General features: G+C 39.1%; 1 protein-coding gene across 10 annotated transcripts in view; it reads right to left on the bottom strand.

The window, feature by feature from the left end:
* Window positions 1–15,814, bottom strand: part of plekha6 (pleckstrin homology domain containing, family A member 6) — a 196,677-nt gene that overhangs the window by 140,914 nt on the left and 39,949 nt on the right. For 9 of the 10 annotated variants that reach the window (XM_062045028.1, XM_062045046.1, XM_062045037.1 and 6 more), the window contains exon 1: window positions 1,963–2,012. The exons of the other annotated variant lie outside the window; for it this stretch is intronic. In XM_062045028.1, the coding sequence (XP_061901012.1) occupies window positions 1,963–1,997 (35 nt within the window). In that variant the 5' untranslated portion in view covers window positions 1,998–2,012. Of the gene's footprint in view, window positions 1–1,962; window positions 2,013–15,814 lie in introns of those variants that run through there. 10 annotated transcript variants of the gene reach the window in all.

Raw genomic sequence — 15,814 nt, 5'->3', positions numbered from 1 at the left:
ATACATTATGGTATCGGGGCCACCCTAGTTCACAATATGTTACTGCATTTGTCAGCAGCTAAATTAGGAGCCTTTGTTTGTTTACTTACTACTAAAAGACAAGTTGACTCGTATGTTCACTATTTTATTTAAGGACTTAACTGCAATAATAAACATATGTTTAATGCACCCTAAGATTTGTTGTTAAAATAAAGCCATTTTTTGTGGTCCCCTTTATTTAAAAAGATACTGAAAAGTACCGAAATAATTTTAGTACCTGTACCAAAATATTGATATCGTTACAACACTACACCCACCACGGAATGGTGAATCAGTCAAGTGTTGTTGTAGAGTTTTTGTCAGAACTCTTACAACTACAACCCTAGACCAGTGGTTCTTAACCTGGGTTCGATCGAACCCTAGGGGTTAGGTGAGTCGGTCTCAGGGGTTCGGTGAAGGTCAAGACACACCCGACTGTAAATAAAAAACGTTTCCCTATCACCGTGTTATGGATACCCTCAAACAATGTTCCCTTTAATTTTCCATCTGACTTGCAGGTGTGTAAATGTTAGAATTATTATGTATAAATTATCACACAACTCTTATGCTTAAAGGCCGTTGCTATAGTTATTATCAATTGTGCTGAAGTTGTACTTTTCTATCTGCGCAAAGGCACAACTTGTAATCTTGCTTTGCGAGTTGTCTCGTGTCAGCAGTTTGTTTCCAGACCCGGCCTGCTGACAGCCAAGGACAGACATCGAGTACCTCAACGCAGACAAAACAGAGACAGGGCGTAATTATGAGTGTCAGCACATTTCCATTCTGAATAATCACGTATCGTGTCTACTGGGGATGCTTGCATTACCATTCCCTTCAGAAGCAGCCTCAGTGATGTTAACTAGGGACCTCCCGAATAAATAGAGGAGCACGTGGGACTGTACCTTAGAGCGTAGGGGGGAACTGTAACTGAGTGTACAGCCCAATACGTCTCTCCTCATGAGTAAAATTCAACTCTGTCTCTGCTTGATTCCTTCTTCTTGTCTTGTGTAATATAGATAGTTCGGTGTTTGAACCTGACAGTAATTTGTTGTGAGTTCATGCACTGTGTTGGTTTTGTTCTTGGAACAAGGTGATGCTCATGCACGGTTCATTTTGTGCACCAGTAAAAAAACATATAACTTTGTCTTGAATTTTTTTTTAAATATATGTAATAATATTTTTCACTAAAGAAGGGTTCGGTGAATGCGCATTTTAAACTGGTGGGGTTCGGTATCTCCAACAAGGTTAAGAACCACTGCCCTAGACTAACACCCCCTCCCTCCACATCCCACCTCCCCGGATTGTAAATAATCAAATGTATATACTCGTTCTTATGCTTTCTGAGCTCACTATGTTCACTGCTCGCTGTAAATATCCTACCAAGTCAGACCTACACTGTTTCAATGTCCATTTCTCAGATGATGCAATTGTTGATGACTGAAGTGCTGATATCAACCAAACCTAACCCACATCCCACCCCCCGGATTGTAAATAATGTAAATAGTTCAATGTACATACTTTGATGATTAACTTGTGTGATGACTGTATTATGCGGATAGTATATATTTCTACCATGAATTGATTAACGTGGACCCCGACTTAAACAAGTTGAAAAACTTATTGGGGTGTTACCATTTAGTGGTCAATTGTACGGAATATGTAGTATACTGTGCAATCTACTAATAAAAGTTTCAATCAATCAATCAAAAACAAACAAACCCTTACGGACTGAGCTCGGTCACTACCTAGCCACATGATCCACCAATCCATCGATCCGGACACTGTTTTCCACGGCTCGCCCCGCACAAAGCTCAACCATCCGTACACAACAATTTATGGCTTCCTATTGGTACTGCATTGCAGTCGTCACTGACCTACAAGAGCCTGACCGCACGCTCCTCAGTCAACCTATTCCATTCTCCTCTCAACCGAGTCCGGACCTACCTCGCTCTCCTGTCCACACGGAACTTCAACATCATCCCTTGGATCCGTCATGTACCGACAGTGTGGGCCACGGGATAAACGGAAGGGAAGAGAAGCTACCAGAATGATGCGGAGGGAGTCACATATTGATGTCCCCTTCTTTCTCCTTCAGACCACATGCCTCACCCTCGAGCTGCATGTTTCCTCACCTGTCTCGCTCTCTCTCTCTAATTCCTCTCTTTTTTAGCCCCCTCCAACCAGATCTTTGTCTTACACACTCACACACACACACACACACACACACACACACACACACACACACACACACACACACACACACCTGCCTTCTGGCGAAGAAATGCAACACTCAGCTCATTCAGTCCGCCTCATGCTGCATGTCTAGTAGAGCCTCTCTGTCGGCCGTAATGTCATTTGCCGTCCTCTGTGGTCTCTCTCTCTCTCTCTTCGGCAATATTCTTTTCACAAAAAGAAAAATCATGTGTTCAGTTTTATCCTTGGGGCCGTCTACCAGTCGCAGGATCCTCGGTCCCACTCGTGCACAGGTTAATAGTACAGCCTTTTGGCGTTGCCATGCGGTATGCAGACACAATGGTTATTGTTGGTCTAATGAGGGGGGGGGGGCACAGATTCGTTGACCACAGATGATGCGCTAGCTGTCCAAAGTCGGGACCCAGGGTGGACCACTTATCTGTGCATCAGTTGGGGACGTCTCTGTGCTGCTGACCTGATTATCTCCTGCTGGCCCCACTATGGACTGGCCTCACATTATTATGTTAGATCCACTATGGACTGGACTATCTCGCTATTATGTCAGATCCACTATGGACTGGACTCTCACACTATTATGTTAGAGCCACTATGGACTGGACTCTCTCGCTATTATGTCAGATCCACTATGGACTGGACTCTCACACTATTATGTTAGAGCCACTATGGACTGGACTCTCTCGCTATTATGTCAGATCCACTATGGACTGGACTCTCACACTATTATGTTAGATCCACTATGGACTGGACTCTCACACTATTATGTTAGAGCCACTATGGACTGGACTCTCTCGCTATTATGTCAGATCCACTATGGACTGGACACTCACACTATTATGTTAGATCCACTATGGACTGGACTCTCTCGCTATTATGTCAGATCCACTATGGACTGGGCTCTCACACTATTATGTTAGATCCACTATGGACTGGACTCTCACATTATTATTTTAGAGCAACTATGGACTGGACTCTCTCGCTATGTCGGATCCACTATGGACTGGACTCTCACTATTATGTTAGAGCCACTATGGACTGGACTCTCTCGCTATTATGTTAGAGCCACTATGGACTGTACTCTCTCGCTATTATGTCAGATCCACTATGGACTGGACTCTCACTATTATGTTAGATCCACTATGGACTGGACTCTCACATTATTATGTTAGAGCCACTATGGACTGGACTCTCTCGCTATTATGTTAGATCCACTATGGACTGGACTCACACTATTATGTTAGATCCACTGTTGACTGGACTCTCACATTATTATGTTAGATCCACTATGGACTGGACTCTCACGATATTATGTTAGAGCCACTATGGACTGGACTCTCACACTATTATGTTAGATCCACTATGGACTGGACTCTCACTATTATGTTAGATCCACTATGGACTGGACTCTCACACTATTATGTTAGAGCCACTATGGACTGGACTCTCTCGCTATTATGTCAGATCCACTATGGACTGGACTCTCACACTATTATGTTAGATCCACTATGGACTGGACTCTCTCGCTATTATGTCAGATCCACTATGGACTGGACTCTCACAATATTATGTTAGATCCACTATGGACTGGACTCTCACATTATTATGGTAGATCCACTATGGAATGGACTCTCACACTATTATGTTAGATCCACTATGGACTGGACTCTCACATTATTATTTTAGAGCCACTATGGACTGGACTCTCTCGCTATGTCAGATCCACTATGGACTGGACTCTCACTATTATGTTAGAGCCACTATGGACTGGACTCTCTCGCTATTATGTTAGAGCCACTATGGACTGGACTCTCTCGCTATTATGTCAGATCCACTATGGACTGGACTCTCACTATTATGTTAGATCCACTATGGACTGGACTCACACTATTATGTTAGATCCACTGTTGACTGGACTCTCACTATTATGTTAGATCCACTATAGACTGGACTCACACTATTATGTTAGATCCACTATGGATTGGACTCTCACATGATTATGTTAGATCCACTGTGGACTGGACTCTCACTATTATGTTAGAGCCACTATAGACTGGACTCACACTATTATGTTAGATCCACTATGGACTGGACTCACACTATTATGTTAGATCCACTGTTGACTGGACTCTCACTATTATGTTAGATCCACTATAGACTGGACTCACACTATTATGGTAGATCCACTGTGGACTGGACTCTCACTATTATGTTAGATCCACTATGGATTGGACTCTCACATGATTATGTTAGATCCACTATGGACTGGACTCTCACTATTATGTTAGAGCCACTATAGACTGGACTCACACTATTATGTTAGATCCACTATGGATTGGACTCTCACATGATTATGTTAGATCCACTGTGGACTGGACTCTCACTATTATGTTAGATCCACTATGGACTGGACTCACACTATTATGTTAGATCCACTGTGGACTGGACTCTCACTATTATGTTAGAGCCACTATAGACTGGACTCACACTATTATGTTAGATCCACTATGGACTGGACTCACACTATTATGTTAGATCCACTGTTGACTGGACTCTCACATTATTATGTTAGATCCACTATGGACTGGACTCTCACGATATTATGTTAGAGCCACTATGGACTGGACTCTCACACTATTATGTTAGATCCACTATGGACTGGACTCTCACTATTATGTTAGATCCACTATGGACTGGACTCTCACACTATTATGTTAGAGCCACTATGGACTGGACTCTCTCGCTATTATGTCAGATCCACTATGGACTGGACTCTCACAATATTATGTTAGATCCACTATGGACTGGACTCTCACATTATTATGTTAGATCCACTATGGACTGGACTCTCACACTATTATGTCAGATCCACTATGGACTGGACTCTCACATTATTATTTTAGAGCCACTATGGACTGGACTCTCTCGCTATGTCAGATCCACTATGGACTGGACTCTCACTATTATGTTAGAGCCACTATGGACTGGACTCTCTCGCTATTATGTTAGAGCCACTATGGACTGGACTCTCTCGCTATTATGTCAGATCCACTATGGACTGGACTCTCACTATTATGTTAGATCCACTATGGACTGGACTCTCACATTATTATGTTAGAGCCACTATGGACTGGACTCTCTCGCTATTATGTTAGATCCACTATGGACTGGACTCTCACTATTATGTTAGAGCCACTATAGACTGGACTCACACTATTATGTTAGATCCACTATGGATTGGACTCTCACATGATTATGTTAGATCCACTATGGACTGGACTCACACTATTATGTTAGATCCACTGTGGACTGGACTCTCACTATTATGTTAGATCCACTATAGACTGGACTCACACTATTATGTTAGATCCACTGTGGACTGGACTCTCACTATTATGTTAGAGCCACTATAGACTGGACTCACACTATTATGTTAGATCCACAGTGGACTGGACTCTCTCACTATTATGTTAGATCCACTATGGACTGGACTCTCACATTATTATGTTAGATCCACAATGAACTTGACTCTCACGATATTATGTTAGAGCCACTATGGACTGGACTCTCACACTATTATGTTAGATCCGCTATGGACTGGACTCTCTCACTATTATGTTAGATCCACTATGGACTGGACTCTCACACTATTATGTTAGATCCGCTATGGACTTGACTCTCACACTATTATGTTAGATCCACTATGGACTGGACTCTCACACTATTATGTTAGATCCGCTATGGACTGGACTCTCACACTATTATGTTAGATCCGCTATGGACTTGACTCTCACACTATTATGTTAGATCCACTATGGACTGGACTCTCACACTATTATGTTAGATCCACTATGGACTGGACTCTCACACTATTATGTTAGATCCACTATGGACTGGACTCTCACACTTTTATGTTAGATCCACTATAGACTGGACTCACACTATTATGTTAGATCCACAGTGGACTGGACTCTCTCACTATTATGTTAGATCCACTATGGACTGGACTCTCACAATATTATGTTAGATCCACTATGGACTGGACTCTCTCACTATTATGTTAGATCCACTATGGACCGGGCTCTCACTATTATGTTAGATCCACTATGGACTGGACTCTCACTATTATGTTAGATCCACTATGGACTGGACTCTCACATGATTATGTTAGATCCACTATGGACTGGACTCTCACACTATTATGTTAGATCCGCTATGGACTGGACTCTCACACTATTATGTTAGATCCACTATGGACTGGACTCTCACACTATTATGTTAGATCCACTATGGACTGGACTCTCACACTATTATGTTAGATCCACTATGGACTGGACTCTCACACTTTTATGTTAGATCCACTATAGACTGGACTCACACTATTATGTTAGATCCACAGTGGACTGGACTCTCTCACTATTATGTTAGATCCACTATGGACTGGACTCTCACAATATTATGTTAGATCCACTATGGACTGGACTCTCTCACTATTATGTTAGATCCACTATGGACCGGGCTCTCACTATTATGTTAGATCCACTATGGACTGGACTCTCACTATTATGTTAGATCCACTATGGACTGGACTCTCACATGATTATGTTAGATCCACTATGGACTGGACTCTCACTATTATGTTAGAGCCACTATAGACTGGACTCACACTATTATGTTAGATCCACTATGGATTGGACTCTCACATGATTATGTTAGATCCACTGTGGACTGGACTCTCACTATTATGTTAGATCCACTATGGACTGGACTCACACTATTATGTTAGATCCACTGTGGACTGGACTCTCACTATTATGTTAGATCCACTATAGACTGGACTCACACTATTATGTTAGATCCACTGTGGACTGGACTCTCACTATTATGTTAGAGCCACTATAGACTGGACTCACACTATTATGTTAGATCCACAGTGGACTGGACTCTCTCACTATTATGTTAGATCCACTATGGACTGGACTCTCACATTATTATGTTAGATCCACAATGAACTTGACTCTCACGATATTATGTTAGAGCCACTATGGACTGGACTCTCACACTATTATGTTAGATCCGCTATGGACTGGACTCTCTCACTATTATGTTAGATCCACTATGGACTGGACTCTCACACTATTATGTTAGATCCGCTATGGACTGGACTCTCACACTATTATGTTAGATCCACTATGGACTGGACTCTCACACTATTATGTTAGATCCGCTATGGACTGGACTCTCACACTATTATGTTAGATCCACTATGGACTGGACTCTCACACTATTATGTTAGATCCACTATGGACTGGACTCTCACACTATTATGTTAGATCCACTATGGACTGGACTCTCACACTTTTATGTTAGATCCACTATAGACTGGACTCACACTATTATGTTAGATCCACAGTGGACTGGACTCTCTCACTATTATGTTAGATCCACTATGGACTGGACTCTCACAATATTATGTTAGATCCACTATGGACTGGACTCTCTCACTATTATGTTAGATCCACTATGGACCGGGCTCTCACTATTATGTTAGATCCACTATGGACTGGACTCTCACTATTATGTTAGATCCACTATGGACTGGACTCTCACATGATTATGTTAGATCCACTATGGACTGGACTCTCACTATTATGTTAGAGCCACTATAGACTGGACTCACACTATTATGTTAGATCCACTATGGACTGGACTCTCACACTATTATGTTAGATCCACCATTGACTGGACTCCCACTATTATGTTAGATCCACTATGGACTGGACTCTCACACTATTATGTTAGATCCACTATGGACTGGACTCTCTCACTATTATGTTAGATCCACTATGGACTGGACTCTCACAATATTATGTTAGATCCACTATGGACTGGACTCTCACACTATTATGTTAGATAGGTAAAAGGGGTAGGATTAAATAAGCTCTGCTTCTTCCTACTCCTTTTCGGACGTGCTGGCATGAAACAACTGGAATTGTGTAATGCATTACATTGTGTCGTATGCATGTTCCAAATAAACTGAAACTGAACTGAACTGAATTTGTATCCCAACATGTTTGAGACGAGTTCAGCCTTGTAACCAAACAAAAGCTGAGAAATGACGCACGCCCATAAAAGTTACAGGCTGCCAGCCATACTCTGTCCACAGCTGGGGGAGTCGTTGTGGTTCATGCATAATAAACTGTCGTGTCAGGATAGGCATTAACACAGCTAATTGCTATTCATTCTGTACACACAATTAGTTTGGACTATGCAATTGTTGACACTCCAATTCCCACCATCCTCCTCTGATACCTAATCTTTCACGAATACCACATCGCCAGTTTATCGCATGTATTGTTCACTTTGTGAACAAATGCATGAGCAAATTGTCAAACAGTTTAAGTACAACATTTCTCAACCAGCTATTGCAAGGAATTCAGGGATTTCACCATCTACGGACCCGTAATATCATCAAAAAGATCAGAGAATCTGGAGAAATCACTGCACGTAAGCGGCAAGACCGTGACCTTGGATCCCTCAGGCGGTACAGCATCAAAAACTGACATCAGTGTGTAAAGGATATCGCCACATGGGCTCAGGGACACTTTAAAAAACCACTGTCAGTAACTACGGTTTGTCGCTACATCTGTAAGTGCAAGTTAAAGTCCCCCCACGGACCTAACTTCTTTGCAATAGCTCGATGAGAAATGTTGTTCTTAAACTGTTGGACAATTTGCTCACGCATTTGTTGACAAAGTGGTGACCCTCGCCCCATCCTTGTTTGTGAATGACTGAGCATTTCATGGAAGCTGCTTCTATACCCAATCATGGCACCCACCTGTTCCCAATTAGCCTGTTCACCCTGTGGGATGTTCCAAATAAGTGTTTATTTACTTTCTCAGTCTTTTTTGCCACTTGTGCCAGCTTTTTGAAACACGTTGCAGGCATCAAATTCCAAATGAGCTAATTTTTTATTTTTTTTTAAGCAAAGTTTACCAGTTGGAACGTTAAATATCTTGTCTTTGCAGTCTATTCAATTGAATATAGGTTAAAAAAGGATTTGCAAATCATTGTATTCTGTTTTTATTTACCATTCACACAACGTGCCAACTTCACTGGTTTTGGGTTTTGTATTAAAGAGAAAAAAAAACAGGAATTCCAACCTTTGCCTTTCAAAAAGACCTCCACAACTCCCACATTATTTTTCCTAATTATATGTTGTTTACACGTGTAAGGTTGTTTATGGGACTGATGACCAGGCAATAATCAGTGAATTGGCTTTGTTTTGGTTTAGTGGTTGAGCCCTGAGGTGTTTGGTCATAAAAATGAAATGTTTTTTGATGTACTAAAAGTCCGAGCAACGCTCCACGGATGCCACCTCGCTCGCACAAATTCATGAAAAACCTTATTTCGGTCGGTAAACACTATATTCGCTCAAGAAGTAGTTAGAGTGCAGGCAGCGGAATAATAATAAAGTCTGCGTACTCGCACACAATAAATTCTTCATACACTGAAGCGGGATAACCTTGCTTATGTAAATAGAACAGAATAAAATAAATCTTCATTGTCTACTGAGGTGGAAAATTGTCTTAGGCTCACCAAAACAGACAACCGGCGCTAAAATACAAACCTCAAAACCAGTGAAGTTGGCACGTTGTGTAAATGGTAAATAAAAACAGAATACAATCATTTGCAAATCCTTTTTAACCTATATTCAATTGAATAGACTGCAAAGACAAGATACTTAAACTGGAAAATGTTGTTATTTTTTGCCACGCCCCCCTCCACACTCACCTTTGTGCATTCACGCACAGCATAAAACCTTTGGTGGACAAAATGAGACAAGGAAGGAGTGGCATAAAGCACGTCTTTCTGTGGCGGCGTCGGAGAAAGTTGTGCATGTAAACAAACGACGATGAGTTCAAGGATCGCTGAAAGGAGTAGGACAAAACGGTGCTTGCCAAATGCTCTCACCAGTGAAGCATGTGTAACATAAACAGTGGGATTTCGAACAATTAGGAAGGTTTGTGTCGTGTTTGTCCTCCTACAGGAAATATATTAAAACAAAAAGAAAGTTTCTTCATCCAAGTTCAAGGAAACTTCTTGTAATGGATTTATTACAATCTTTGCAAGCAAACTGGGTAACTTTTGCTGTGGTCTGGAACAACACGGCACACAAACAACTATCAGACATGCAGCCAATATTACATCCAGATAATGTGTCATGAGACATGCAAATATAAATTAAATACACAGAGGACTTAAGTAGAGGAAATTAGCACAAATATATTTACAAACGAGGCATAATGATGCAATATGTACATACAGCTAGCCTAAATTGCAGTCATGGATTGACCAAATATGCCCGATAAGCACTCCAGCAAATCAATAACATCAACAAAGCTCACCTTTGTGCATTCACGCACAGTGTAAAACGTTTGGTGGACAAAATGAGACAAGGAAGGAGTGGCATAAAGCACGTCTTTCTGTGGCGGCGGCGGAGAAAGTTGTGCATGTAAACAAACTACGCTGAGTTCAAGGATCGCTGAAAGGAGTAGGACAAAACGGTGCTAGCCAAATGCTCTCACCAGTGAAGCATGTGTAACATAAACAGTGGGATTTCGAACAATTAGGAAGGTTTGTGTCGTGTTTGTCCTCCTACAGGAAATATATTAAAACAAAAAAAATATTTCTTCATCCAAGTTCAAGGAAACTTCTTCTAATGGATTTATTACAATCTTTGCAAGCAAACTAGGTAACTTTTGCTGTGGTCTGGAACAACACGGCACACAAACAACTATCAGACATGCAGCCAATATTACATCCAGATAATGTGTCATGAGACATGCAAATATAAATTAAATACACAGAGGACTTAAGTAGAGGAAATTAGCACAAATATATTTACAAACGAGGCATAATGATGCAATATGTACATACAGCTAGCCTAAATTGCAGTCATGGATTGACCAAATATGCCCGATAAGCACTCCAGCAAATCAATAACATCAACAAAGCTCACCTTTGTGCATTCACGCACAGTGTAAAACGTTTGGTGGACAAAATGAGACAAGGAAGGAGTGGCATAAAGCATGTCTTTCTGTGGCGGCGGCGGAGAAAGTTGTGCATGTAAACAAACTACGCTGAGTTCAAGGATCGCTGAAAGGAGTAGGACAAAACGGATGCTTGCCAAATACTCTCACCAGTGAAGCATGTGTAACATAAACAGTGGGATTTCGAACAATTAGGAAGGTTTGTGTCATTTTTGTCCTCCTACAGAAAATATATTAGAATAGAATAGAATAGAATAGAATAGAATAGAGTTTTTATTGTCATTATTACAGTGAACAGGTTCAAAGAACAACGAAATGGGAGCAGATCCCCTAAAGTGCATACACAATAATTTAGTAATATAAATAGTAAAAAAAAGATAAAAAAGAAGATATTTATCTATATATATGTATATATCTACACACATGCATATATCCATACATATGCATATATATACATATACACATATAACATTATTGCACATTATAGTGCAATATTAACCTCTAAAGACTTAGTGGCCACATGCGTGGACAGCACCTTTTAGCTCTTATTTCCACAATTGTGTACACTACTGGATTGGGGTTTTATGACAACATATGGACACATATACTGCCATCTGGTGGTGTCAGAAGAGTATAAAACACAATGGAATTTGGAAAAAAAAAAAAGTGTAAAAATAAAAATTAGCATGTCACTACACATGAAGTACACGTTTGTGTACTTATGGACTAAGTACATCATATCAGAAGATGATTTTTAGTTTTTATTCTACTTAGGGTCCAATAAGCCCAAATAACAAAGAGAAATAAAAAAAAAAGCATGTAAACAAACAGTTTGGGCCCTAAAAGGTTAAAACAAATAACTATGAGGCTCTAGAGCCACGGGTTGCTGACCCCCGGGTTAGTCTGTAAGGATTTTAGGACTAGCGGCGGAGAGATGCCAGTTCTCTTCCAAAGGAAGTAGCCGGATAAAAGAGGACATTCTCATTAAAACATCTTTGATCAATTGGAACAGAGGCAGCAGTCACTCGCTCCAGTTATTCCCCAGCACCTGACCCCAGTTCAGCTTAGGCGTCATGTGACGTCTCATAACGTCTGATATGACTGAGGACTCAGGCCTGTGCATGCATGGGAACAGGTCCTGGTTTCGGTGCGGTAACCAAGTCATGCTTTTTCCCAGAAATTACAGAAAGTTAAAAGTAATTTGTCTTAATTAGTTGTTGACAGCACAAAGTCCACGGCAGGACATTGAACTGTGGATACAGTCTGTGTCAAACACTGTGATAACAATGTGGAGATGATGGCCAATTATTTAGTGCTGCAAATTTGATTTGTTAAAACTCTAAGGGTGGCTACCTTTTAACATTTGAACCCTTACGGTACCAAGTCACGGTAAACTCCTTTTGGTATTTTGGTGTGTGTTCATATTAACACCTCTTAAGGCCCAAGCTGTTTCGAACTGTGTGTAATGTTACAAGGGCCAGAAATATTAAATAGGCTTGTTAGATAAAACTTAGACTTAGACTTTGACAAACTTTAATGATCCACAATGGAAATTGTTCCACACAGTAGCTCAGTTACAAAGGATGGAACGTGTAAGGATGGAAAGGATAATGCACACAAGGGCACAAAAAGAGGGCGAAAACAAAAGGTATAAAGTAGACTAAAAATGTACCTTAGTAGCAATATGAAATATAACATATATGTAATATTTACATATTATATATACAGTATATGATATATACTGATATGATATATTATTATATTATATTATATTATATTATTATATAATATATACAATATATAACAAATCCCAATTACCGTGTACAATATTACAGAATATGTAACAGTTACAGCAAAAAAAAAAAAAGGGCAGCATAAAATGGAGAGTAGTTCCAGCAGAAAATATACATTATAAACAAAGAGAGGTAGCTAACAAAGAAGCGGTCAGGTAACAGACAAATATCATCTATTGCTGTAACTAAAACTAACTTGTTTTTAGTAAATATTTAGGCGTACAACGCTACTGTATTTTAATGTTGGTCATTATGGAGAGCCTATTGTTTTCTGAGGTGGTACTTCAATCAATCAATCAATCAATGTTTATTTATATAGCCCTAAATCACAAGTGTCTCAAAGGGCTGTACAAGCCACAACGACATCCTCGGTACAGAGCCTTGTGATGAAAAAAGTTTGAGAACCACTGTCTTAAGTGCAAAAAATATGACTAAAGTGGTTAAGCTGTATTTTTTATTTGCACTTAAATTTTATTGAAAGTTTACTAAAGTAACATTTTTTATTTTTTTTTATTTTAGCATTTTATTTTATTTTTATTTTATATTTTTTATTTTTTATTAATTTTTCATTTTATATATTTTCTTATTTTATTTTTTTAATTTTTTTTTTAAATTTTTATTTTATCTATTTTATTTTATTTTATTTTTGTATTTTTTTATTTTTTTAAATACTTTTTTTTTTTTTTTTTTTTGTTATTTATGAGTCCCTTCTTATGCAGTATATTTGGTTAATAACACACACTTTTATACCATTTGACAAGTTTGTGAACTGTAAGTAGGTTAGATATAATTATTATATTATTATTAGTAAGATGACTAAATCAGGGTAAATATTGAGTGGCTCCCAGGCTCCTATGTAGTGGAAAAGTTGGGCCCTGAGGTCCAAAAGGTTAAGAACCCCTGACATATATCACAGCTTACATTCCCTGAAAAACCCAACGACTGTAAATCCCTGACTCTGATTAAACTTGAAAGTAGCAAATAAGTTCATCAGTAGATGGCAATTAAATGACTCAAAGAAAGCGATATTAGCAGCTGGAAAGAACAGATAGCATATTCTCCTGAGATACAATATATTCATACATGCTGCCTGAGCAAATGTTATCTTACAACTGCAATTCCAGCAGATGCTCCACATAAATCAATCAGCCGATGCACAAAAGCCACGAGAAGCAGACTTTTTCACCTACAATCCATTCTCAGAAGGTGACTCGTGCTGTCCTCTGGTGGGCAGAACAGCCACACACACAACTGTTTTAATATGTCACATCTAAAAATGTGTAGTATACACACGTCTGATATTTACTAAGGAAAATACTTGAGTCAGGACATATGACAATGTACATATTATCTGTTTGCAGACACTTTGAGTATGATATATTAAAGGTTTGCATGTCCTATATGTATTTATGTTATTCACATGTGAATAATGCTGTATAATAGATTGTATTTATATTATTCACATGTGAATAATGTTGTATAATAGACTGTATTTATGTTATTCACATGTGAATAATGCTGTATAATAGATTGTATTTATATTATTCACATGTGAATAATGTTGTATAATAGACTGTATTTATGTTATTCACATGTGAATAATGCTGTATAATAGACTGTATGTATATTATTCACATGTGAATTATGCTGTATAATAGACTGTATTTATGTTATTCACATGTGAATAATGCTGTATAATAGACTGTATTTATGTTATTCACATGTGAATAATGCTGCATAATAGACTGTATTTATGTTATTCACATGTGAATAATGCTGTATAATAGACTGTATTTACATTATTCACATGTGAATTATGCTGTATAATAGACTGTATTTATGTTATTGACATGTGAATAATGCTGTATAATAGACTGTATTTATATTATTCACATGTGAATTATGCTGTATAATAGACTGTATTTATATTATTCACATGTGAATAATGCTGTATAATAGACTGTATTTATGTTATTCACAAGTGAATAATGCTGTATAATAGACTGTATTTATATTATTCACATGTGAATAATGCTGTATAATAGACTGTATTTATATTATTCACATGTGAATAATGCTGTATGATAGACTGTATTTATGTTATTCACATGTAAAAAATACCTAAGTGTTTATTGTCTATTGTGAGCGAACTGTGGTGTTGAATTTCCCCCAGGGATCAATAAAGTACTTTATATTCTATTCTATCTTCTGCTCTTCACCTTTTAAACCAAACCATTTTAAAATTTTAACGAATCAAACAATGTTTACGTTCATTCTACATTCCATCAGCATGTCGGATCAGCATTGAAGCATTCACACCCAGTTTCTACAGAAATTGCGTCATCTCATTGCACTGACAAGTTGACAAATCCCAAATCCCATTCCTAACCCATAGGGTTCAATATGATGTCGGTCTACCTTTTGCAGCTATTACAGCTTCAACTCTCCTGGAAGGCTGTCCACAAGGTTGCATAGTGCGTTTATAGGAATTTTCGACCATGCTTCCAAAAGCGCATTGTTGAGGTCACACACTGATGTTGTTCGAGAAGGCCGGGCTCTCAGTCTCTGTTCTAATTCATCCCAGAGGTGTTCTATCGGGTTCAAGTCAGGACTCTGTGCAGGCCAGTCAAGTTCATCCACACCAGACTCTGTCATCCATGTCTTTATGGACCTTGCTTTGTGCACTGGTGCGCAGTCAGAGGAAGGGGCCGCTCCAAACAATTCCCATAATGTTGGGAGCAT

This window comes from Entelurus aequoreus, linkage group LG01, assembly GCF_033978785.1.
Source record: "Entelurus aequoreus isolate RoL-2023_Sb linkage group LG01, RoL_Eaeq_v1.1, whole genome shotgun sequence".
Classification (NCBI taxonomy): Eukaryota; Metazoa; Chordata; class Actinopteri; order Syngnathiformes; family Syngnathidae; genus Entelurus; species Entelurus aequoreus.
The sequence above is the reverse complement of the archived record's forward strand: the minus strand, read 5'-3'. Positions and strand labels throughout refer to the sequence as shown.